This window comes from Pseudophryne corroboree, chromosome 6 (genome assembly GCF_028390025.1).
Source record: "Pseudophryne corroboree isolate aPseCor3 chromosome 6, aPseCor3.hap2, whole genome shotgun sequence".
Taxonomy (NCBI): Eukaryota; Metazoa; Chordata; class Amphibia; order Anura; family Myobatrachidae; genus Pseudophryne; species Pseudophryne corroboree.
In genome coordinates, this window is record NC_086449.1 from 552732431 (window position 1) to 552760360 (window position 27930).

The following is a 27930-nucleotide window of genomic DNA, read 5'->3' on the forward strand; positions in this document are numbered from 1 at the left end:
GAACTCGAGGACATACACTGAGACTGGAGGGGGGGAGGTTCAGGGGAAATTTAAGGAAAAATTACTTCACAGAAAGGGTAGTGGATAAGTGGAATAGCCTCCCATCAGAGGTGGTAGAGGCTAAGACTTTAGAGCAATTTAAACATGCTTGGGATAGGCATATGAATATCCTTACAAAGAATTAAGGTTCAAAAAGGGTTGAGATTGCCTAAAGGATTAAAAAAAAAGGGGCAGACTAGATGGGCCAAGTGGTTCTTATCTGCCGTCAAATTCTATGTTTCTATATTAAGTCAGCTAGCAGCACTGAGGACAGATTGGAGAGGAGAGAGGTGGTTGTCAGGGAGGCCAGATAGAAGGAGATGACCAGTAACCATTCAAAACACAGTAACAAAGTATAATGACAGTGTTTTCAAATTATAGCATTTATTAATGTACTTCCTCTTACATAAATGTAAATACACAGATTGTTTTATTTTAATTAAAAAACAAAACATTTAGTTGCAGTGGCAGCTCCTTACCTATCTGGCCTCAGGGCCTCCATCATGTCTTAACCTGAGATTCTTCACTGCCCTCCTGGTGATTGACGGCTAACATCACCGGAAGATGGGGCTAAAGTCCAGCGGCAGTGAGAGACGGAGTTTAAACCTAGCGGTGGGACTTAAGTCAGGTGCACAAAGTAGCAAACAGGCTGACTTCTAGGTACTGCATCAGCTGTAGCCCCTAGAAGCAAGGTAGGACTGCCATAATAGCAGGGTAGTGGCTGCATATAGGATGCACTCTCTCTGCTGTCGTAGTACAGACTGGCAGTACTGGGTTGAATAACACCTCTCCACTGTGTGGTTGTGATTAGCGGTTCCGGTATGAATGGTCGACAATGTTAAGGTCGACACTCATTAGGTTGACCACTATTGGTCGACATTGACATGGCCGACATGGACTAGTGGTCGACACATGAAAATGGTCAACACATGAAAGGTCTATACATAAAAAGGTCGACATGAGGTTTTTTTAGTTTTTTTGGTGTCGTTTTCTGCATAAAGTGACTGGGAACTCCAATTAGTGCACCGCGTCCCCTTGCATGGCTCGCTTCGCTCGTAGTCCACGTGGATCGTAAAGTATGAAAAGGTTACAAAAAAGAAAAAGAAAAAAATTGAAAAATTCATGTCGACCTTTTCACGTGTCGACCTTTCACGCGGCGATCATTTTCACGGGTCGACCATTTGTCCACGTCAACCATGTCAATGTCGACCAATAGTGGTCGACCTTAACATTGTCGACCATCTGACCGGATACCGTGATTAGCAGTTAGTGCTTCTAATGGGAAGTCGCTGTCACTGCTTAGCAGTCCCTGCGGACTATAAACGTTACTGAAAGGCTGCAGTCCATAGGTAAGTTCCGCCAATGTTTAGTTGTGTCATACAGATACTGAGCCACAACTGAGTTAGAGAACAGTTTTGAAGATACTGTAAAGTAATATTTATTAAGAGTATAGATCAGGGGCGGATTGGAACGCCGAGTCGCCGGGTCAGTCCCTGGTCAGTCGGCCCCCATGCTACACTCAGCAGGCATTCTCCCCCCTCCCAGCACAATGGAACGATTTAAAGACAACTGCGGCAGCAGCTTTCGCTAGTGAAGCTTTTGCGCATGCACACAGGCTCACTCTAGTCGGACCCGCCGTGATGTGCTGTCTCTGTGTACAAAGCAGCAGTCCTGACGTAGCTCTGCTTCCCCCAGCAACCGTACACTGCATGCTGAGTGATGGGCATCGAGGGAGGAGCCCAGCAAGCATGGTGGCTCCTTTAAAATTGGTTTTAGGTTTTGGTCCACCAACAAATTATAACACGTACACAGTGTTTTTTTGGGGTCATTCATACCCGTTCACACGCTGCAATTTCTCGCAGCCGTGCGAACGGGTCTGAACTGCGCATGCATGCGGGTGGCAATTAGTGATGTGCACCGGACATTTTTCGTGTTTTGGTTTTGGATTCGGTTCCGCGGCCGTGTTTTGGATTCGGACGCGTTTTGGCAAAACCTCCCTGAAAATTTTTTGTCGGATTCGGGTGTATTTTGGATTCGGGTGTTTTTTTTTTTTTTTTACAAAAAACCCTCAAAAATAGCTTAAATCATAGAATTTGGGGGTCATTCTGATCCCATAGTATTATTAACCTCAATAACCATAATTTCCACTCATTTCCAGTCTATTCTGAACACCTCACACCTCACAATATTATTTTTAGTCCTAAAATTTGCACCGAGGTCGCTGGATGACTAAGCTAAGCGACCCAAGTGGCCGGCACAAACCCCTGGCCCATCTAGGAGTGGCACTGCAGTGTCAGACAGGATGGCAGATTTAAAAAATAGTCCCCAAACAGCACATGATGCAAAGAAAAAAAGAGGTGCACCAAGGTCGCTGGATGGCTAAGCTAAGCGACCCAAGTGGCCGACACAAACACTTGGCCCATCTAGGAGTGGCACTGCAGTGTCAGACAGGATGGCAGATTTAAAAAATAGTCCCCAAACAGCACATGATGCAAAGAAAAAAAGAGGTGCACCAAGGTCGCTGTGTGACTAAGCTAAGCGACCCAAGTGGCCGACACAAACACCTGGCCCATCTAGGAGTGGCACTGCAGTGTCAGACAGGATGGCAGATTTAAAAAATAGTCCCCAAACAGCACATGATGCAAAGAAAAAAAGAGGTAAAATGAGGTAGCTGTGTGACTAAGCTAAGCGACCCAAGTGGCCGACACAAACACCTGGCCCATCTAGGAGTGGCACTGCAGTTTTCTAGCGAGAGGATGAGTGCTTCCATCCTCATGTGAATCTGAACCACTAGCCATGAACATAGGCCAGGGCCTCAGCCGTTCCTTGCCACTCCGTGTCGTAAATGGCATATTGGCAAGTTTACGCTTCTCCTCAGACGCTTTTAATTTAGATTTTTGGGTCATTTTACTGAACTTTTGTAGTATACTTGACGACACAGAGGTAGAGCAGTGGACTACTGTACCGTACTGCTATATATTATATACTGGTGGTCAGCAAAATTATGCACTGTCCTCCTACTATATATACTGCGCAAAACTAAAATGCACCACAGGTATGGATGGATAGTATACTTGACGACACAGAGGTAGGTAGAGCAGTGGCCTACTGTACCGTACTGCTATATATTATATACTGGTGGTCAGCAAAATTATGCACTGTCCTCCTACTACTGCGCACAACAACTAAAATGCACCACAGGTATGGATGGATAGTATACTTGACGACACAGAGGTAGGTAGAGCAGTGGCCTACTGTACCATACTGCTATATATTATATACTGGTGGTCAGCAAAATTATGCACTGTCCTCCTACTATATATACTGCGCAAAACTAAAATGCACCACAGGTATGGATGGATAGTATACTTGACGACACAGAGGTAGGTAGAGCAGTGGCCTACTGTACCGTACTGCAATATATTATATACTGGTGGTCAGCAAAATTATGAACTGTCCTCCTACTACTGCGCACAACAACTAAAATTCACCACAGGTATGGATGGATAGTATACTTGACGACACAGAGGTAGGTAGAGCAGTGGCCTACTGTACCGTACTGCTATATATTATATACTGGTGGTCAGCAAAATTATGCACTGTCCTCCTACTACTGCGCACAACAACTAAAATGCACCACAGGTATGGATGGATAGTATACTTGACGACACAGAGGTAGGTAGAGCAGTGGCCTACTGTACCATACTGCTATATATTATATACTGGTGGTCAGCAAAATTATACACTGTCCTCCTACTATATATACTGCGCAAATCTAAAATGCACCACAGGTATGGATGGATAGTATACTTGACGACACAGAGGTAGGTAGAGCAGTGGCCTACTGTACCGTACTGCTATATATTATATACTGGTGGTCAGCAAAATTATGCGCTGTCCTCCTACTACTGCGCACAACAACTAAAATGCACCACAGGTATGGATGGATAGTATACTAGATGACACAGAGGTAGGTAGAGCAGTGGACTACTGTACCATACTGCTATATATTATATACTGGTGGTCAGCAAAATTATGCACTGTCCTCCTACTACTGCGCACAACAACTAAAATGCACCACAGGTATGGATGGATAGTATACTTGACGACACAGAGGTAGGTAGAGCACTGGCCTACTGTACCATACTGCTATATATTATATACTGGTGGTCAGCAAAATTATGCGCTGTCCTCCTACTACTGCGCACAACAACTAAAATGCACCACAGGTATGGATGGATAGTATACTTGACGAGACAGAGGTAGGTAGAGCAGTGGCCTACTGTACCGTACTGCTATATATTATATACTGGTGGTCAGCAAAATTATGCACTGTCCTCCTACTACTGCGCACAACAACTAAAATGCACCACAGGTATGGATGGGTAGTATACTTGACGACACAGAGGTAGGTAGAGCAGTGGACTACTGTACCGTACTGATATAATACTGGTGGTCACTGGTCAGCAAAATTCTGCACTGTCCTCCTACTATATACTACAATGCAGCACAGATATGGAGCGTTTTTCTGGCAGAGAACGTATAATACTGGTGGTCACTGGTCAGCAAAACTCTGCACTGTCCTCCTACTATATAATACTGCTGGTGCCCAGTCCCCACAATAAAGCACACTGAGCACAGATATTTGCAGCACACTGAGCACAGATATGGAGCATTTTTCAGACAGAGAACGTAGATATTTTCAGCACACTGAGCACAGATATTTGCAGCACACTGAACACAACTGAGAGAACGCTGCACACGTCCTCTCACTATCATCTCCAAAGCACGAGTGAAAATGGCGGCGACGCGCGGCTCCTTATATAGAATACGAATCTCGCGAGAATCCGACAGTGGGATGATGACGTTCGGGCGCGCTCGGGTTAACCGAGCAAGGCGGGAAGATTCGAGTCCGCCTCGGAACCGTGTAAAATGGGTGAAGTTCGGGGGGGTTCGGATCCCGAGGAACCGAACCCGCTCATCTCTAGTGGCAATGTGCAGATGCGTCGGTTGCCGGCGATGGCTGTCGCCACGGAACGGTGGACCTTACGAAGAAGCCGTTCACAGTGGCAAATGCAAGAAGATTGACAGGCAGAAGGCGGACCTGGGCGGCAACTCACCGTTTTTTAAGGAGTGTCCGGAAAAACGCAGGCGTGCCCAACCATTGAAGAGGAGGGTTCCTGACGTCAGCTCCAAGCCGTATCATCACAGCGGGTGAGTAAGTTCTGAGCTGTGCAGAGATTGCACAAACTTTTTGTTTGTGCAGCTCTCTGCACAAGCTATTGCAGCCCTGCACAGCCCTAACCCCCTCCCCTGTAGGCGGCGATTACCTGGCCGCAGCAGTGCAAAAAACCACCTGCGTGCGACCAGGTCTGAATGACCCCCTTTGTCTGTCTTTAAAAAAAAAAAGTATATAAGACATTTATTTCTTGATGTGAATTTCTTAATGCACAATTTATTTATTTTTATATAATAAATAATAAAAATAAAATATAGCAAATATAAAAATATAAATAGAGCAGGTACACAATATGTAAGACACGATGTGGATATATAACCAGATGCAAGCTATGCACAAAACATCTATATCACAACTTTTCAATAATAATTCATGCATGCAAACAGGTGTGTTTTAATCAACAATACTGTATTGTATCTGTGGCCACAAAAATGCTGGTGCATGCGAACAGGTGTTTCTAACTTTTATGGGATTAATTTCCCTGTCTTCTAACGTTAAGAAGAAAACATTTGGGAGCAATCAGGAGTCAACTCCAATACCGCCATCACAAGTACTGCCAAGCTGCCAGCATCCGCCCAAAAATCTGCACCTCGCACCCTACCGGACCAGTGTCACGCTGGCAAAATCAGCAGACAGAAAGGAGAGGAACCGGCAGTATGTCCACATTCGGGAACAGGGGCTAGACGTTAAGTAAGCCCACCAGGCCGACACGGAGCTGACAATCAGCACATCCGGATGGGAGAGGGCGAGCATCGCTATACAGCACACCATCTCGCAACACAAGAACAAAACCTTTCCGGTAAGGAGGATAGGGAAGCGGGACGCAACAAGGTCTGTTAAGGACTGAATACATCTATTCTATTTTCCGTTAATTTGTGCCTTACAAACAAAGATCCTTTAAATCAGAAGCCGGGGAAATTAATCCCCTAAAAGTCTGGACTATTTTAAAGAAATACAGGGTAACCTGACATTTTAGATACACCTGTTCACATGCACAAGCATATCTGTGGCCACGGACTCAGGGGCTAATTCAGTAAGGATAGCAAATTCTTCTAATCAGCAGAATTTGCAATCCTGTTCCTAGCATGCTGGGGGCTGCCCATTGCTGGTCAAGGCTGCCCAGCATGCTGACCGGCGCCTCCCTGTATACACCCTGTAGGAAGGTGGGATCCTCTCACATGTACTAGTGGGCAGCAGCCTCTATTCCATATTTGTTAACAGTGCAGCTGGAATCCAATAGAATAAACAGTACCAAGGACAATGATATATTAAGATAGGAGGAGGTAGCCAATAAACATGAATGTCTTTTTATTTGCCATCATCTTATTTAAATGAAGACGCAGGATGAATAATTTATTGTAATATATTGTGACAAATAAGATGATGGTAAACAAGAAAACATTGGCCCTCATTCCGAGTCGTTCGCTCGGTAAATTTCTTCGCATCGCAGTGATTTTCCGCTTAGTGCGCATGCGCAATATCCGCACTGCGACTGCGCCAAGTAATTTTGCTATGAAGATAGTATTTTTACTCACGGCTTTTTCTTCGCTCCGGCGATCGTAGTGTGATTGACAGGAAATGGGTGTTACTGGGCGGAAACAGGCCGTTTTAAGGGCGTGTGGGAAAAAACGCTACCGTTTCCGGAAAAAACGCGGGAGTGGCTGGAGAAACGGGGGAGTGTCTGGGCGAACGCTGGGTGTGTTTGTGACGTCAAACCAGGAACGACAAGCACTGAACTGATCGCAGATGCCGAGTAAGTCAGAAGCTACTCTGAAACTGCTAAGAAGTTTGTAATCGCAATATTGCGAATACATCGTTCGCAATTTTAAGAAGCTAAGATTCACTCCCAGTAGGCGGCGGCTTAGCGTGTGCAATACTGCTAAAATCGCCTTGCGAGCGGACAACTCGGAATGACCTCCTTTATTGTTTATTGGTCACCTGCTCCATTAATAGTACTGTACCCTGTATATGTATGGGGGGACAGCTATATAAATTTATATGTACAGGGGGCTACTACAGTGTGTGTATAACATGCAAGGGGCACTGCTACTGTGTAAGGGGCATTATTAATTTGTGTGCATGACGTGTAAGGGGCACTTCCACTGTGGGCATAACGTATATGCAGCCCTACCACTGTATGGGCATAATGTGCAAGGGCCACTACTACTGTGGGCATAACATATAAGGGGCACTACTACTGTGTGTGCATAATGTGTAAAGAGCAGTACTGTGTGGCATAATAAGTATAAGGGGTACTACTGTGTAGTGTAATGTGAATAAGGGGCTCTAGTGAGGGCATAACGTGTACGTGCACTAATACTATGGGGCATAATGTGTACATGCACTACTACTGTGTGGCATAATGTGTGAAGCACATTACTGTGTGACGTAATGTGAATAAGGGACACTACTATGCAGTGTAATGTCAGTAAGGGATACTATTGTCTAGTGTAATTTGAATCGGGGGTACTGTTGTGTGACCACATCCTTTCCCCATGAGACCATTCCCTTGTTTTGCAGCACGCACTGTCCCATGCAGTTGCAAATTTTACAATTTAAGTCTCCGGGAACATAATGGGGTTTAGCAGGTATATTTCCACACGATCAAGTAATAATAACCACTTCAAGACCTTTCTTCTTCAAAACTATCAGACCATGTTAGAGGTCACTCAACTATTTATTCCCTGCTCATCCATTAGCCAGTTGGAAGCACAATTTCCTTTTGTCGCACACTGGGAAAATAGCTAAACAGCTAAACATATGGATAATGTATTTGCCCAAGTGCACTATTTCTTCATGAGCAAGAGAGACACACAAAGCAATGCCAGACTTCCTTCTAAGAGATGCAGGCCACCATTGGAGATGCTGTGCTGTAAAGAAGTTCATACGAATCGTAACAAAATATTTTATAGGAGTTAGGACACATACACATCTTTGATTCTAAATACAGTAGGCCATGTGGCTGTCTCATGGAATGGTGATACTGGCACACTTATTCTATATGGCATAAATGCTTAACATACAGTATGTGTCCTTTTCCACCATAGGTTATTTCATTTCCAGTCTACCACACAAAAGGTGAAACATCAGTAAGAATGAGTATAGCTTTAATGACAGCACCCCACATCTCTCATGTACAACACACATCTCTCACATACCACACATCTCTCACACCACACCTCTAACATACCCAAATCTCTCATGTTCCACTTATCACTCATGTAACACACATCTCTCATGCAATCCACACTTCTCACACATCTCTAACGTACCACATATCTCTCATGTACTACAAATCTCTCATGTACTACAAATCTCCCACATACCACACATCTCTCACACCACACCTCTAACATACCCAAATCTCTCATATTCCACTTATCACTCATGTAACACACCTCTCATGCAATCCACATTTCTCACACACCTCTAACGTACCCACATCTCTCATCTACCACATATCTCTCATGTACTACAAATCTCCCACATACCACACATCTCTCACACCACCCCACTCACACACCTAAATCTTTCATGCACTCCACATCTCTCACACGCTCTACATATGTTATGCACCCCACATCTCTCACACGCTCAGTGGTGCCAAGAGAGGGGGGAGAGGGTACAAATTATCCAGGCCCAGGTCTGATGGAGGGACCCAGTGAGGACCCCGGGCTTCCTCCCTCTTTACTGGCAGTAGCAGCTGTACCTCTTTTCCTCAGTCAAGCACACGCTAAACACTAGTGGGCTGTAGTGTGAACCATGGTGGCACTTAAAATTGACTTTTTTTCTGTATTTTTTTCTAAGGGAGCATGACCACACCTCCTGTGATTAGGCCACACACCCAGCCAGGCTCTCGACTGCCTGCACACGCTCTACATCCGTCATGCACCCCACATCTCTCACACGCTCTACATCTGTCATGCACCCCACATCTCTCACACGCTCTACATCTGTCACGTACCCCACATCTCTCACACGCTCTACATCTGTCATGCACCCAACATCTCTCACACGCTCTACATCTGTCACGCACCCCACATCTCTCACACGCTCTACATCTGTCATGCATCCCACATCTCTCACGCTCTACATCTGTCATGCATCCCACATCTCTCACACGCTCTACATCTGTCATGCATCCCACATCTCTCACACGCTCTACATCTGTCATGCATCCCACATCTCTCACACGCTCTACATCTGTCATGCATCCCACATCTCTCACACGCTCTACATCTGTCATGCATCCCACATCTCTCACACGCTCTACATCTGTCATGCACCCCACATCTCTCACACGCTCTACATCTGTCATGCATCCCACATCTCTCACACGCTCTACATCTGTCATGCATCCCACATCTCTCACACGCTCTACATATGTCATGCACCCCACATCTCTCACACGCTCTACATCTGTCATGCATCCCACATCTCTCACACGCTCTACATCTGTCATGCATCCCACATCTCTCACACGCTCTACATCTGTCATGCACCCCACATCTCTCACATGCTCTACATCTGTCATGCATCCCACATCTCTCACACGCTCTACATCTGTCATGCAGCCCACATCTCTCACACGCTCTACATCTGTCATGCACCCCACATCTCTCACACGCTCTACATCTGTCATGCATCCCACATCTCTCACACGCTCTACATCTGTCATGCATCCCACATCTCTCACACGCTCTACATCTGTCATGCACCCCACATCTCTCACATGCTCTACATCTGTTATGCATCCCACATCTCTCACACGCTCTACATCTGTCATGCATCCCACATCTCTCACATGCTCTACATCTGTTATGCATCCCACATCTCTCACATGCTCTACATCTGTCATGAACAGCACATCTCTCACACTCCCTACATCTGTCACGCACCCAACATCTCTCACACTCCCTACATCTGTCATGCAGCCCACATCTCTCAAACACTCTACATCTGTCACGCACCCGACATCTCTCACGCACCCCACATCTTTCACTTACACCACATCTGTCACGCACCCCACATATCTCACACATCCTACATCTCTCACGCACCCCACATTCTGCAGAGTTTGGCAGCGGAGCGGTACCCATTTCAAAAATGCCGCCACAGCGTATTTTTTTTAATTAAAGATGGCCACCGCGTCATCACACCGCCCTCTTAGGCTGACTTATATGAGTCAGCGCGAGGCAGCGGCTGTCAGTCCGACGGTGGAGGAGGAGCAGTGAAGAGCTCCTGAAGATAGAAGACGGCGTGGAAGTCCTGGATGGGCAGCAGCCATGCAAAAGAGCTTAAAGGCCGCCGCCCACCAGGTGAAGAAGCCGGAAGCCCTGGGCAGGCGGCAGCTATGCAAAAGAGCTTATAGGCCGCCGCCTCCCAGGTGAAGACGGAGGAAGACGTCAGAAGCCCTGGGCAGGCAGCGGCTATGCAAAAGAGCTTAAAGGCTGCCACCTCCCAGGTGAAGACCCTGAATAATAAATTTTATTTTAAAACTGTGTCTTGTATTTATTTTAATATTTTCTTTACAGGTCGACTACAGCGGGCCCCTTAATGTCCAAGCATGCTGGCACTTGTGGTTCTCCAAGCGCCAGCATGCTGGGGCAGGCTCGCTGGGACCTGTAGGCCGCCTGTACAGAACAATATTACTATTCTTTACAGGTGGACTACAGGTGCCAGCGGGCCCCTTAATGTCCGGGCATGCTGGCACTTGTGGTTCTCCAAGTGTCAGCATGCTGGGGCGGGCTTGCTGGGACCTGTAGGCAGGGCCGGCTCCAGGCCTACTAGCACTCTGAGCGAGAAAATGTAAAAGCCCCCCCCCCACCATGCGCGCGTCGAAGGCGCGCGCTCCCGGAAAAGTGGGTGTGGCCTCTGGAAAAGTGGGCGTGGCCTCATAACTTCATATCATCAAACTATAAACATATTTTCACACAATTAGCAGCCTTACACATAGCCACAGTAGTGTTCCTTACACACAATGTCTCCAGTATAGTGCCAGATACACATAATGTGCAGTGCCAGATAGACATGACATGCCCCCCAGCAGTGCCAGCTACACATGACATGCCCCGCAGCAGTGCCAGCTACACATGACATGCCCCGCAGCAGTGCCAGCTACACATGACATGCCCGCAGCAGTGCCAGCTACACATGACATGCCCCGCAGCAGTGCCAGCTACACATGACATGCCCCGCAGCAGTGCCAGCTACACATGACATGCCCCCCAGCAGTGCCAGCTACACATGATAGTGTTCACTTTTTAGGGCATGGTGCTGATCACAGGGAGGGCACATTTTTAAGTTAGGAGGGCAAAATGATGTACATACTGCTTGTTGTTCCCATACCTATATGTCAAAGAATGGACAGTGCGCGCCGAAGGCGCGCAGCAAAAATTAAGGGGAGTTACTTCGTGGGGAAGGTACGTGGCCACATAATAGTGTCAATTTGCATTACACCACACAGTAGTGCAGCTAATACACACTGCACCAGGTAGAACCTCCTATACACTTTGCGCCAGGCACAGCACTGAGACGCATTGCACCAGGGAGAGCACTGAGACACATTGCCTAGCCACAGACACCTAGCGGCAACACTACATGACATGCTCCCCAGCAGTGCCAGCTACACGTGACATGCCCCCCAGCAGTGCCAGCTACACGTGACATGCCCCCCAGCAGTGCCAGCTACACGTGACATGCCCCCCAGCAGTGCCAGCTACACGTGACATGCCCCCCAGCAGTGCCAGCTACACGCGACATGCTCCCCAGCAGTGCCAGCTACACGCGACATGCCCCCCCCAGCAGTGCCAGCTACACGTGACATGCCCCCCAGCAGTGCCAGCAACATAAATGGCCACACAGTGCCAGATATGCACCCACAGTTCAGATACATAAATGCCCCCAAAGTGCCAGATACATAAATGCCTCCACAGTGCAGATATGCCCCCCACAGTGCCAGATACATAAATGCCCACACAGTGCCAGATACATAAATGCCCCCACAGTGCCAGATATAAAAATGCCCACACAGTGCCAGATATGTCCCCACAGTGCCATATATAAAATTGCCCCCACAGTGCCAGATATGCCCCCACAGGGCCAGATACATAAATGCCCCCAGTGCCAGATACATAAATGCCCACACATTGCCAGATGCATAAATGCCCCCAGTGCCAGATGCATAAGTGCCCACACAGTGCCAGATGCATTATTGCCCCCCACAGTGTCAGATACATTAATGCCCCCAGTGCCAGATATGCCCCCACAGTGCCAGATACATTAATGCCCCCAGTGCCAGATATGCCCCCACAGTGCCAGATAAATAAATGCCCCCCACAGTGCCAGATAAATAAATGCCCCCAGTGCCAGATAAATAAGTGCCCCCACAGTGCAGATATACCCCCACAGTGCCAAATACATAAATACCCCCACAGTGCCGATATGCCCCCCCAGTGCCAGATACAGAAATGCCCCCACAGTGCCAGATACATACATGCCCCCACAGTGCAGATACATAAATGCCCCCACAGCGCAGATATGCCCCCACAGTACCAGATACATTAATGCCCCCTCACAGTGCACAGATAAATGCCCCCCCCCCCCCCGCAGTGCCAGATAAATGAAGGCCCCCCACAGTGCCAGATAAATGAATGCCCCCACAGTGCCAGATAAATGCCCCCACAGTGCCAGATATGCACCCGACAGTGCCAGAAATGCCCCCGACAGTGCCAGAAATGCCCCCGACAGTGCCAGATATGCCCCCAGTGTGCCAGATATGCCCCCCCCACGGTGCCAGAAATGCCCCCACGGTGCCAGAAATGCCCCCACAGTGTCAGATAAATGCCCACACAGTGTCAGGTAAATGCCCCCACAGTGCCAGATAAATGCCCCCACAGTGCCAGATATGCCCCCCACAGTGCCAGATATGCCCCCCACAGTGCCAGAAATGCCCCCCACAGTGCCAGAAATGCCCCCACAGAGCCAGATATGCCCCCAGTGTGCCAGATATGCCCCCAGTGTGCCAGATATGCCCCCAGTGTTCCAGATATGCCCCCACGGTGCCAGAAATGCCCCCACATTGCCAGAAATGCCCCCACATTGCCAGAAATGCCCCCACAGTGCCAGATAAATGCCCCCACAGTGCCAGATAAATGCCCCCACAGTGCCAGATAAATGCCCCCACAGTGCCAGATATGCCCCCAGTGAGCCAGATATGCCCCCAGTGAGCCAGATATGCCCCCCACAGTGCCAGAAATGCCCCCACAGAGCCAGATATGCCCCCAGTGTGCCAGATATGCCCCCAGTGTGCCAGAAATGCCCCCAGTGTGCCAGAAATGCCCCCCACAGTGCCAGATAAATGCCCCCACAGTGCGGACCATAAATGTGCGACCCCCCCCACCAAATACCTGAGGCGCTGAGAGGGGGAGGAGGAGTGCTGGCGGGCGGGAGAGTGAGGGTCCGAGTGAGGGTCCGAGTGAGGGTCCGGGTGCGGGTTGGCGGGCGGCCACTTGTGTGCGCTATGCGCGGCGCCGACGTCTGACGTTAGACACCGGCGCCGCGCAGCGCGCATAGCGCACACACGGACGGGACAACGCTGCACACACAGGGCCGGCTCCAGCTTCGAATATGGCGGCGCCCATTAAGGGTGGCGCCCTGCGCAGCCGCTCTATTCGAATATGCCTAGAGCCGGCCCTGCCTGTAGGCCACCTGTAAAGAACAATATTATAGCATGAACCCCGCACCCACCGCCACCGGGGGTGCGGGGCATAGCACTGGGCTATCAGTCCAGTGCTGGAAATTGCTCAGGAGGGGGAGACCCCTCTTAAATTTTTGGGGTCCCCACTTTCTGAGGAATGCCAACCTTGGGCTGACTGGTTTGGGGGGTGTTAATGTTATGGCAGGGGGACCCCATACAGAGTGTCTCCCCTGCTATGGCATTATCCCCCTGGCTGCTTCAGCCTGGTGCTGGTTTTAGTGTTGCAAGGGGGACGGTACTTTTTTTTTTTTTGGGGGGGGGGGGGGGGGCGCGGCTGGGTAGCAGCAAGTGCCTCCCCAGCCACTGACCTCTCCGCACGTCACTGGATTATAGTATGACCATTGCTCTTCAAGTGTAGCTCTGTGGCGCACCCGCTGCTGCAGAGTTGATCTGCTCTGTACAAGGAAGCCCTGATAACACCTGCAATAGAGGATAGGACAACGCCCGCTTGGTGCTGCTCAGGCTGCGCTGCAGCAAATGACGCTGCTGAACTGTGAGATGGGACCCACTGATGAAAACTGATTCTGCATGCTGCAGACAGCTGAATCTCGTGAGTCTGAACCTGACCCACCAGCTGTTGTCACACAGCGTAGCTGGAGCCTGCCAATTCACTGCGGGCTCCAGTCCCTGTAGAATGGCTGAGAGCGCTATCTATAGCAATCTGTAAGTCGTGACACACACACATTCACATTGTTTTTTTTCCTTTTGTAATGGGAGGGGCACCAAACTCCAACTTGCCTCCGGGCATACACACGAGAAGATTTTGCCTCAATAAAGATAAAGATTTCCATTGAAATGTCTCCAGCAGCAGAATGAACTATATAGAGCATACACACTAAATGATATATTGAAAGATATCGTTCAGTGATGTCATCTCTCCCATTCCTGAATATGCAGTCATGAAAGATATAGCCTAAATTGGACTGCATGTTCAGTTGATATAGACAAAGATAAAGACCCAGGGGAGCGAGCATCTTTATCTTTATCCTGCATACACACTGAATGATATGCACATCTTTATCTTTATTATGCATATCGTCCAAATTTTATCTTCTTGTGTGAATACCCCTTAAGTATCAGAAGGACAGAGGCGTCACTCACCTCTTAGACACCCGGTGCGGCGGCAAAAGAGGGGGCGGGGCTTCGGGGGAAGGGGCGGGGCTTCGCGGACTGACATCACTTGTTTATCAGCTTGAATGGCTTGAAAGGGGCGTGGCTTCGCGTCCCGACACCCGTTTTTTTTTTCAACTTGGGGGGTTAGGAGGTGCAGGCTCACTCCTGGGGAGTGCTGTGCCTGCAGTGCTGGCTCCTACACAGTGACAGGAGCCGACTGCTGCACTTAATATAACAGTGCAGCACTCAGCGCCTGTCTCTGAGCAGGAGCCGGCATTTTGGTGTCACCCCTCGGCGGGTGACACCCGGGAGCGGGCCGCACCCCCCGCACCCCCCTTGTGACGCCACTGCAGAAGGACATTGGGGGTCATTCCGAGTTGATCGCTCGCTAGCAGTTTTTAGCAGCCGTGCAAACGCTAAACTGCCGCCCACTGGGAGTGTATTGTAGCTTAGCAGAAGTGCAAACGGTTGTTTCGCAGAGCGCCTGCAAAAAAAAATTGTGTCGTTTCAGAGTAGCTCAAAACCTACTCAGCGCTTGCGATCACTTCAGACTATTCAGTTCCGGATTTGAGGTCACACACCCACCCAGCAGTTCGCCCAGCCACACCTGCGTTTTCCCTGGCACGCCTGCGTTTTTCCTAACACTCCCTGAAAATGGTCAGTTGCCACCCAGAAACGTCCACTTCATGTCAATCACTCTGTGGCAACCAGTGCGACTGAAATGCATCGCTAGACCCTGTGCAAAAATGCATCGGTCGTTGTGCCCAAACGTCGCGTGTGTGCATTGCGCCGCATACGCATGCGCAGAACTGCCGTTTTTTAGCCTGATCGCTGCGCTGCGAACAAATGCAGCTAGTGATCAACTCGGAATGACCCCCTTGTCAGATACATCAGTTTTCAGAGACAAACCTATCAAGAAAGCAAATCATGATACATAATCTATAGCCAATGGAGTCTAAACATTACCATAAACACAATCACACCCTGGCATCATTGACAAGAAGTGGGGATGCATTCAGTCACGAATATGCCACACATAGTAACATAGTATCTAAGGTTAAAAAAAGATAATTTGTCCATCGAGTTCAACCTATTTGTTGTCTCCTATGCAGGAGTATTTTGGTCTAAATTTTGTCTGATGCTGATGTCAGCCATTGTGTTATATTCCTCATTTTATAGTAACTATAGGAGGTCATTCCGAGTCGTTCGCTCGGAAAATTTCTTCGCATCGCAGCGTTTTTCCGCTTAGTGCGCATGCGCAATGTCCGCACTGCGACTGCGCCAAGTAAATTTGCTATAAAGTTTGGATTTTTACTCACGGCTTTTTCTTCGCTCAGGCGATCGTAGTGTGATTGACAGGAAATGGGTGTTACTGGGCGGAAACAGGCCGTTTTATGGGCGTGTGGGAAAAAACGCTACAGTTTCCGGAAAAAACGCGGGAGTGGCTGGAGAAACGGAGGAGTGTCTGGGCGAACGCTGGGTGTGTTTGTGACGTCAAACCAGGAACGATAAGCACTGAACTGATCGCAGATGCCGAGTAAGTCTGAAGCTACTCTGAAACTGCTACGAGATGTGTAATCGCAATATTGCGAATCTTTCGTTCGCAATTTTAAGAAGCTAAGATTCACTCCCAGTAGGCGGCGGCTTAGCGTGTGCAATACTGCTAAAATCGCCTTGCGAGCGAACAACTCGGAATGAGGGCCATATTGCGTGACTACACACCATAAACCTGGATATCCTTATCCATTATCAATTTATCTAACCCATTCTTGGGGTGTTGACAGATTCCGCCATTACAACTCCCTCGGGCAGGGAATTCCAAACACGTAATGTCCTTACTGTGAAAAAACCTTTACGCCGTATTGTGCGGAATCTCCTCTCCTCCAACCTGAGCGAGTGTCCACGAGTCCTATGTGCTGATCTTACCGAAAACAGGTCCTGCGCAAGCTCTGTGTATTGTTCCCTTATATATTTGTAGACGTTGATCATGTCCCGCCTCTGAACCTTTTCTAGCTCCAGGACCCAAACCACCCCTAAACTCTTAATGAAAATACTGCATCAAACACACACACACACACACACACACACACACACACACACACACAATTTCATAGTCCCGGACCCCAATGCCTTGACCCTAGAACTGATATCCCAGACCTGATAATCCCACTATGCTTCAATGAAAATAATGTCCCAGAATTTCCTGCGAGGCAGAGAGAGGTGCTGTAAAATCAATGTAAAGAGAAGTGCTGCAGCAGCCGGGGCAGAAAGACGCCGCAGCAGCCTGGGCAGGATAGAAGTAACCCTGCTGCACAGCTACAGTACAAAAGACAGTGAGACATATAAAGAGGGCGGCAGAGCTCCGGCATGTGCCGGCTGTCAGTGTCTCGTGCTGTCGCCTTTGACCTGCCCTGTTCCCTACCTAGTCTCTGAGTCAGTGTGCGCCCCCTGATTCTCCTGTTCTGCGGCTGCCAGTACAGTGGCCCGCGGGAAGGGTGTGGGCGACAGCACGTCCTCTAACTTGGAGCCACCCTTGCTACACCCCTGGTGACATATGACATCCCTACATGCCCCTTACATACTAACAGACATCCCTACATGCCATAAGACATCCCCAGGTGACCCTTACATTCCATCAGATATCCCCCCATAACCCTTACATGGTATCAGACATCTCCACATGCCCCTTACATGCCATTAGATACCTCCACATGCCAGTTACATGCCCATCAGACATCAGATATTGCAATACTGTATGTTCTTTAAATGCTATCAGACATTGCAACATGCCCTTTACATTCCATAAGACATCCCCCATGCCATCAGACTTCCCCAAATGCCTCTTACATGACATCAGACATCTACACATGCATTCAGATATCCCCACATGTCCCTTACTTGCCTATTAGACCACATACATGTGAAAAGACCTTCCCACATGCCATTACATGCTATTAGACCCAGAGGTGTGTTTAGTTGCCATGGTGCCCGGAGCAAGGGTATGTTTTGGCGTCCATACCCTGTACTGAATTGGGTGCAGTTTACATTTGAAAAGAAAAAATATTGAAAAATCCTAATTTGGTGACAGGGCCGGTTCCATACCTTGTGGAGCTTAAGGGCCCTACACACTTGCTGATGTGTGCGGGCGATATGAAAGGTCTCGTTCAGTATGAACGAGAAATCGTTCATATACTCAGTGTGTATGCACCAATGATGAACAATGCGCGGCCCCGCAGTCGTTCATCGTTGCTTCTCCGTCACTTTGCAGTGCAAGTCAATTTGGACAATGATCAATCACCATTCAGATCGATTATCATCAAAATTGAATGCATCGGCAAGTGTGTAAGGCTCTTTAGGGTGAAAGTTTCCTTTAGGCGCCCCTCATGTTTAAAACAGGGACAGTGCACACAGAAGGCGCGCAACAAAAATATAGGTAAGTGGCTTCATGGAGAAGGGACATGGCCACAGAATAGCACCAATTCAGATAACTCTGCACAGTATTGTCTGTTATGCACATTACACCATACAGTAGAGTCCGTTATTTACATTAGACCACAGAGTAGTACCCCTTATACACTTTACGTCACACAGTAGAGCCCCTTATACACGACACAACACAGTAGAGCTGCTTATACATGTTACACCACAGTAGAGCCGCTTATACACATTATACCATAGTAGAGCTGCTAATACACATTACACCACAGTAGAGCCACTTATACGTGTTACATAACACAGTAGAGCTGCTTATACACTTTACACCACAGAACACCAGCTTATACATGGTACTCAACACAGTAGAGCCGCTTATTCTCTTCACACCACAGTAGAGCCACTTATACACGTCACACCACAGTAGAGCCATTTATACATGTTATCCCACAGTAGAGCCGCTTATACATGTTATTCTGCAGCTTTTAATACAGACAGAGGTGATGCAGCAGCAGCTGGAGCAGAGAGAGGTGCTCCAATAGATGGGGCAGAAAGAGGTGCTGCAGCAGCCAGGGCAGAGAGTGGTGTAGCAGGACAGAAGTAACCCTGCTGCACAACTACAAGCAGACAGTGAGACATATAAAGAGGGCGGCAGAGCTCCGGCTTGTGCTGGCTGCCAGTGTCTCCTGCTGTCTCCTCTGGCCTGTACTGTTCCCTACCTAGTCTCCAAGTCCAAGTCAGTGTGCACCCCTCTGCTTCTCCTCCTCCTGCTCTGCGGCTGCCTGTACAGCGACCTGCAGTAGTGCAGGCAGAAAGAGGGATGGGCAGTCGGTGGCACCCCCTCTAACTTCTCCGTCACTCGGAGCTCGTTCTACACCAGAGCCACCCTCGCTACACCCCTGAGCCAGAGAATTATGTTTATGTCATAACCACGCAGGAAAACTTGTTCAACATCAGGATACAGTACAATCTATGTTTCACATGTACTGTATTGTTTAAACAATGGCACATACTTAAAACTAATGACATTCAAATAGAGAATGCAACCAAAAATACTGTAGCAAGTGTTTTTTCGCTACACTTCTCTGGCATATGTAATCTACACACATACATTATGAACCAGCCCCCGCCAACAATAAACCTCTCTGACAGCTCACAGAGACTATCCCCAGGAATCCATCTATTGTCACGCAGAGCTCCTTCAGCAAACTGGTAGTTGGTGGAACATTTTCATTGGTTAATACAATAATAAAAAATGCAATACCTGCATAAAACAGATACAGTAGGAACATAAAATCTAGTATACTATCTCCTACAAATCATACATTATGGCCTATTTATTAGCATAAGAGATTCCGCAGTACAGTACATTATTGTTGGAGAAATACGTAAATGGACGACCTTAACATGAACATTGGAATTTGTGTAGTGTCATTGTTGGATTTATTCCTCCTATTAATCCATGGACATGTAGCATGACAATATAGGCTACAGCATATAACTGGTAAACTTGCACCTCCACTCCAGTATGGAATATAACACAGACACATTCACTGATCAATGCTTATGCAGTAGCTTACAGCATCCTGGTATACAGAATCCACATCTGATAGAGAGATAAATATATAAGTGTATCATTTCACCTTTACTTTTCCTGTTTATATGCAACACCCCTGCCATTTTTGGGTAATGCCATTTATATGGATTAAACAGAATATATTGCTCAATTACTCCATTTACAATATCATGTAAAGCTATTACCCAGAAACCCGTTCTTCTGTAATAGTAACTTATTTGCATATTGCCCATCTAGCATAGTCAACATCATTCATGCTTTAGTGAACTTTAAGGTGGGTACACACTTACTGATAAAGTAAACAACGTCGCTCATTTGCCCTTCCTGAGCGACGTTGTTTACCATATCGACTAGTTTGTATGCTGCCCAGCGACGAGTGATGTGCAGCCCCGTGGGTCATTAACGACCTTTGCTGTCAGCCGTGCCTGCAGCTCAATTTGGACTGTTGTCCAAAATCTACATGCATGGCCCGGCCGTAGCGTGATGTCACTGAGCGATATCGTTTGCACATCGCTCAGTATGTACGCACTGCCAACGACCGCCCCGGCAAGGAAGGGAACACACTAGGCAACGTCTCTCACCCTAAGCAGTCCTCAATAAGCCATAGGTCATCCTTAATTCTGGAGAAGCCATTATCCTGAGCACATTGGAAGATGTGATTATCAGACTGTGGACAGGGCTCAGGGTCGGATTAAGGTCTGTGGGGGCCCCTGGGCAACAAATTTGTGGGGCCCCCACACACTGTCCTCACAACTGCTGCAGCTGCCGAGGAGCTTCACTCACAGCAGTCTCGCGAGATAATGTCAAATCTCGTGAGACTTCACTGCAGTGAGTGAAGCTCCATGGCGGCTGCAGCTGTAATGGAACGTCTCAGCTGCCGAGGAGGACGGAGAGGAGACAGGTAAATGCTGTACTCCTACTCCAATGTTTTTTTTACAGTTGTGAGGACAGTGTGTGGGAGGCCCCGGGACGACCGCCCCTTCCGCCCCGCCGTTAATCCGGCTCTGACAGGGCTAAACCTGATTGCTTGGCCCAGACGGTTTTCTGATCTTTTATTTTTTTTTATTGTTTATGGTACTGGCCTCACAAATCATAAAGTTTCATATATAAAACTGCGCTGGTTAGTATGATACTGAAATTTAAGGTACACCACTATAATACTATGAGAGTTAGGCCGGGTACACACTACTAGGCGATATGCTCCATGAGAGACATCGCCTAGTGTTTCCCTACCCTCCTAGGGGGCCGCTGTGATGTGTACACACTGAACGATGTCGCTAACGATATTGTTCAGTGACGTCACCCCGCCGGCGGCCCTAATATGCTGTTTTAGCCAACTTAGCCAAAACTGACCTGTATGCACAGATGACAACAATATTGTTAATGACCCGCAGGAGCGCACCTCGTTAGCAATATAGTGCGTACACACTGGGCGATATTACAAACGATATCACTCAAAAGGGTAAAAAAATTAGCAATATAATTTACAATATCGTGTAGTGTGTACCAAGCTTTACACTTTTAATTCAGAACAGTAATCAAAGTAAACAAAAATAAACATATTAAATTCAGATTTCTAGTTTTAAAAGATCATTTAGTTTTAATAATGATTGTCTATGTACCTTTATTTCATACGTTGTTCCAGGGGTCAGACTTGTCAACAGAACTTCTAGGCTGTCAGGTGTTGTTGCTACTTGGGTATAAGATGACTGCATCCATGGGCAAACTTCTCTATAAATAACATAGTACGCTACAATCTTCCCATTTGTATTCCGAGGTATGTACCAAGAGAGCAAGATTCCTGCAGAGCCAACTCTTTCTCCAGCTAAGTGGTCAGGAGGTCCAGGAACTAAGAGACACAAATCACTGTAATGTGACTAATACTTAAGTGACTTCAGTAAGAAAATCTTCAGAATTATAGAAAACAAAAAATGTATGAGACGGAAGGACTAGTAACATCAGTCTTTGCTCCATAATACAGTGTTACAAAAAAAAGATGATTAAATACAGGAACTTGAGAAAACATTCTTTACATGGAATGTTAAATATGCAGTGTTCTTAAACTATGCAGAATAGCTTCACATCAGTGCCAGATTGGTTGATAATTTTAAAGTTGGAAACAGGAGGAGATTGCAATGACACCCATAAGAGCTAGGTTGTGTCAGTGATAGGCACACACTGCTTTGGTACAGACCCCTCTATGTGACAAATACTGAATGAAAAAAGCTGCATGAAGTTTTTTTGTTTTGGCAAACAGTTTTACTGATTTATTTACTTATGCTGATTATTTACTTATGCTGATTTACACAAAAAGGAAGAAGTCGTATTATCTAAATACATTTGGAATTTTGCACTGTAATTGCAAATAAACTCACGTGCGTGCTGATAAAGGGGGGGATGTACTAAGCAGTGATAAAAGTGGAGAAGTGAGCCAGTGGACAACTTTCCCATGGCAACCAATCAGCATTGACGGACATTTATAATTAGCATACTATAAAAGTATACAGAGTAGATGATTGGTTGCCATGGGCAAATTCTCCACTGGCTCACTTCTCTACTTTTATCACTGCTTAGTACATGCCCCCCTAATCTCATCCCTCTGTCTCATCCAGTACCCTGATACACTTGCATTTATATGCATTTACACACATTAATGAATCATAAATAAATTACATGTTTCGTTTATCTCACATACTTTGGACAAATAAATATAAGACCGCTTATTTTAAAAAGGACTAAACAGTTTGTGTGTTGTATGACAGTTTATCAATAATTCAGTTTGTATACATTCAGAGGCATGAAAATGCAATGGTCCTACCCAAACACCACAGAAACAGCTAATACAATAAATAAAACTTACTGGTTTCATTAGTCATCACCAACTTGCTGTCAGGGGAGCTGAAGGCTGAAGATGACACTGAAGAAACAGTTATGCTATATGTGGTACCAGGAGCCAAGTTTGATACATCTGCCTGAAATGCCAAACAGACATGCATTAAATGTAATATTAAGTTCACTGCGCAGCAAAGAACCACTCAACGCACTGTAAACTTCCACTCAGGAACTATTGGCATTACAGAATCCCAGAGAAGAAGAAATCTCCTGACTCACATTCCCACTGTGATGGATGAATGTAGGTAACAAAAAGCACAGAATATTTCTACGTTGAGAAAAAAAAAATAGCTTTATCCTAGATATAAAGGAAAACTTCACTTGGCTTTCACAGTTATCTTCTTTTTCTGGCTAGCACTTTATCTTACAATCCCACTTAAAAAAAATACAATGAACACGCGTAGACTAGGGCAGATTATATAAACAGCATACCTGTACATTTGCAATTCTCCTCAGAAGCAGCAGAAAAACAAACAGAAGGGGAATCATTATTTCACTCCTCAGAAAGTGGAATTGTTCCTGTGACTTTTTTGATGGCAACAGGGAAATGTTGCCTGCATTAATGATTTAAAGCTAGGTCTGCCAGCACAGTACACAATTAATGAGTCTGTATTACTCAATAGCACACCCCTTCCTTTGTTAAACTATTCATGAACTCCTGGGTGACTGACTGGAGTTTCAGGGTTGACTTAATAAAAAAAAAAAGTATCATTATTGTTGTTAAGGTAACAATCTCCTGATGTTGAAATTTGCTCTCACAAATTTAGCATAGATCATTTTGTATGCATTCTATGTACAAAAAAAGAAGATGACTTTACAGCTTTACGGTTGGCCAGCTTTGCAAAGAATATTCCAATGAGCTGCAAGTATAAACAAAAGTTGCCCATCCACGTACTATAATGAAAAACATACCTGATACTCCCCACTCCCGATGTCTCTGACAGCAACAAAGCCATGCCGAGGAAAGAGATCCACATGATATCTTTCCACCTGTCCGTGCGGCTGCCTCCAGTATACTGAAAAGGAGTGTGTTGAAATATTGAAGGCAGTAAGACCTATAGGTCTTTCAGGTTCTAGATTAAAAGGAAGGTGGGGAAAAAGTTAACTATTTTTTTTTTATACAACTTTATAGACTTTTGATAATAAATGTTAGATTTTGAGAGCACTGATTGAGGTGCTACTGTAATTTACATAGAATCTTTTATATAAAACAAAAGGCAGGTGAGAGAAATAAAAGTACAGAAATAAGAAACAAACCAAGTTAAAAGTGTAGAAGTGAATATGCTCATTGGGGGCAGATATCAGATATGTGTATATACTGTATATATATATATATATATATATATATATATATTTAACTTTATTCCAACGTGCAGTATTCTTATATAATATTTGATTGACTGACAGAACCGTTCAGAACTGAGAGCAGCAAATATTCTGAACTTCCAATACAGTGAAGAGACAACACAAGAAATCTAATGACATGCTCAGCATAAGCTGTAACATATTGTATTGCCTGACTGGCTCCATGCCACAACTAGTCACATTGTTTGCTCTTCCATAACTGTAATAAAATATAATGGGATTTGAAAAGGCATTTTTATAATTATTTATATTAATTTTGCCATCAGCACCATGGACAGAGAAAGGGACAGAAAGTAAAATAGGGGGCCAATGGTGCATCTCAAGAAGCAGGTCTTAGGAATCAAACCCAATGAGAGAGATACCTAAAATGCAAATAATATGAGTTAAATGTAACTTTTAACAAGTTTGCTATGGCTGCAGCTTTTCTGTAAATATCATAGCCTCAACATTAAGTCTATGTAATCTAATAATACATGTGCTCTACAATGTAGTGGCCACTTTAAAAATATTGGAGAACACTAAGAAGTCCCATGGCATTTAAGTTGGCATATATAAAACACTAGTTGGGGACTCAGGAGGAATAAAATAAAATACAATGAAATAAATAAAACAATAGCAACACAGAAAAAGTATACTACTTTGGCCATAGTATTTTTCTTTGCATTAACTACATCTCTCCAATGTGTATCCTATCAAATGTGTTTAAGCAATTCAATTACTAAAAATATACATTTTGAAATTTAGGCTAAAAGTAAATAAAAATAAAACTATAACATAGCTGGTTAACTCTGATAAAGAATATTGTAATTATACCTATTACTTGCATAATATACTTTGGAAACTAGCCACAATAAGCATCTTAGAATCACTAGAAGCTGAAATCATTGAAAAATGGACAACATTAGTTTTAGGTTTTTAATATTAAATTGCGATTGTTTCTTTTTGTTCCGTTGTCAGTTAAAGTACCCAATGATATCTCTAATTACAGTCTAGCACCAGGGTGGGCAATAAGCAGGAAGATAAATAATGAGCATGCAAAAGCATTGTCATTACACGAACACTGGCAAGATTCTGCAATATTCTTAACTCCACATTAGGGGGGTATCCAATTAGATCCGATCCATTTTCGGCGGGTGAAAGCACCTACAGCATAATCCAAAATAAGTGTCCGCATGGGGGGGACCCACCAACATTACTATTACCCACGGTCATCGACCCCCTAGATGGTTTAGATACTAATTGTTTTTAACTGTGTGTAGGAATAAGACTGGATCTCATCTTTTTGTCAGTGATGTAAATTTGGCTTACCAATTTACAAAGAAGTACTAGAATACTTTCTTTTCTCTTATCCCTTCTTTGGCGATTTCATATTACAGGTTGAGTATCCCATATCCAAATATTCCGAAATACGGAATATTCCGAAATACAGACTTTTTTGAGTGGGAGTAAGATAGTGAAACCTTTGTTTTTTGATGGCTAAATGTACACAAACTTTGTTTAATACACAAAGTTATTAAAAATATTGTATTAAATGACCTTCAGGCTGTGTGTTTAAGGTGTATATGAAACATAAATGAATTATGTGAATGTACACACACTTTGTTTAATGCACAAAGTTATAAAAAATATTGGCTAAAATGACCTTCAGGCTGTGTGTATAAGGTGTATATGTAACATAAATGCATTCTGTGCTTAGATTTAGGTCCCATCACCATGATATCTCATTATGGTATGCAATTATTCCAAAATACGGAAAAATCCCATATCCAAAATACTGCTGGTCCCAAGCATTTTGGATAAGGGATACTCAACCTGTATTTAATTTATTACTTATCTTATGGGTGATTTAACACTCCTGTGCATTATATACCTTTCCTTGAAGGTGAACAAAAACAAATTGTGGGACCTAATATCAGTTACAATATGTAACATGACATTAGACACAAAGGGCCTGATTCTGAGCCACACAATATGGATTGTGGCCGCATTTACCAATTCTTTGCTTACTGCACCTATGTCGCAGGCAACATATGCATCTTTGAGACGTATGCATGATTGATAATCAGCCATTTATCTGGGGAATTTCTGGGTGGCCCATGGCGGTAATAATGTTAAAACAAGCAAGAGAACTGTTTCATGGGTGTGTCCAAGTGTGCTGTGGATGTGTAAACAAACTTAAGTGGCCCATATATCAATCACCCTACGATTCTTAGATAATCTGCAAAATACTGTCATATATCCCCCAACTCCCCAATTCCAATAATTTTTGGGTCAGAATAGGCAAATCAAGGATTTCAAACATGTTGGAATGTGCTGATTTTTTAACACAATCACCAGCACAATGCAGAATTATGGCAACTGATTGTTGATGTATTCATTATTCTTAGTCCTGCACGTAGCATGGGGTAGGTGTAAGTACTGAAGGTAATGGAGGCAGCTTCTCTCATATGTGGAATAGAATTCTGTTTACATTACATTTGCATCCCATTCGCAGTGGTTATAGTAGAGTAGAGATCGCATTATGCACAACTCTATACTTTACATATGTACTGTAACTTCTTATTTTCAGGTTAATATACAGACAATAAATTCAGTTGTGGTAAAGAAGAAAAAAGAAGGTAAGCCAAGAAAAAGGCTTGCACAAACCTGCTACCACCTGTATAGATTTAATGCTGCTCACAACACTTCCTTTCATCCTCTGGATTGTAAAATTATAGATTCCACCAGGAGTTAGGGGTGTTACTGTAAACTGTGTCTGTGCTTCGGATACATTGATCTCTTTTGCATATGTCTGATTAGTAAGTAGAATTCTGTGGTGAGTGAAACGGTTTGTGATTGGGTCCCAATCCAGGGTGGCAGAAGTGGTGTTTTTATGTTTGACAAAAAGCCCACAAATTCCAGGAGGTCCTAGGTAAAAGCAAAAACTGTATACTCAGATTCTAGTAATGCCAGGACTTCATAACATTAGCATATCTAGGGCACACTGTACCATAAATTGGACCGATATACAATGTTAAATCTATACTGCTTTTTCACCTGCCAAAATATTTTATTTTTCTGCAGGGGGGTGGGGGTGGGGGTGGATCTTTAAAACTGTCTTGCATGTAGCTATGTGATAAACAAGGTGATGAACATGGGAAGAGAAAGGCAGCACGTAGGCAGTGAGGCCCCAGGTGACCAAGGTCTGGACCACTGTGTGCTCAGAAGAAGCCCCTACTCTGCTCTTCTAGAAGTGGAAGTCCTTTGAGGCTGGAGTGTTATCTCCAGGCCAACCCCCACATTTTTCTAAGGTGCACAATAATGCTCTGTTCCACCCTGATTAGCGATGCCCCAAGAAATTTGAAATTAAACCGTGAAGTTAATTAAAGTTGAAATTCCCAAAAGCCCAAAGCATAAGCTCCTCCTCTTGCCTATACATTAAAGTGATCACCAGGCTATTTTAAATTAAACCAACTGTAGGTTTGAAATCTACATAGACTCTCCCCATTCCTTCCCTACTTAGCTGGAACTGACATA

General features: G+C 45.4%; 1 protein-coding gene across 1 annotated transcript in view; it reads right to left on the reverse strand.

Annotated features, from left to right (window-relative positions):
- Positions 1 to 27930, reverse strand: part of PTPRQ (protein tyrosine phosphatase receptor type Q) — a 517581-nt gene that overhangs the window by 459543 nt on the left and 30108 nt on the right. The window contains exons 3-6 of the mRNA XM_063927718.1: positions 27061 to 27321; positions 23962 to 24122; positions 23018 to 23129; positions 21780 to 22006 (exon numbers count right to left, since the gene is read on the reverse strand). Of these exons, the coding sequence (XP_063783788.1) occupies positions 21780 to 22006; positions 23018 to 23129; positions 23962 to 24122; positions 27061 to 27321 (761 nt within the window). The remainder of the gene's footprint in view (positions 1 to 21779; positions 22007 to 23017; positions 23130 to 23961; positions 24123 to 27060; positions 27322 to 27930) is intronic.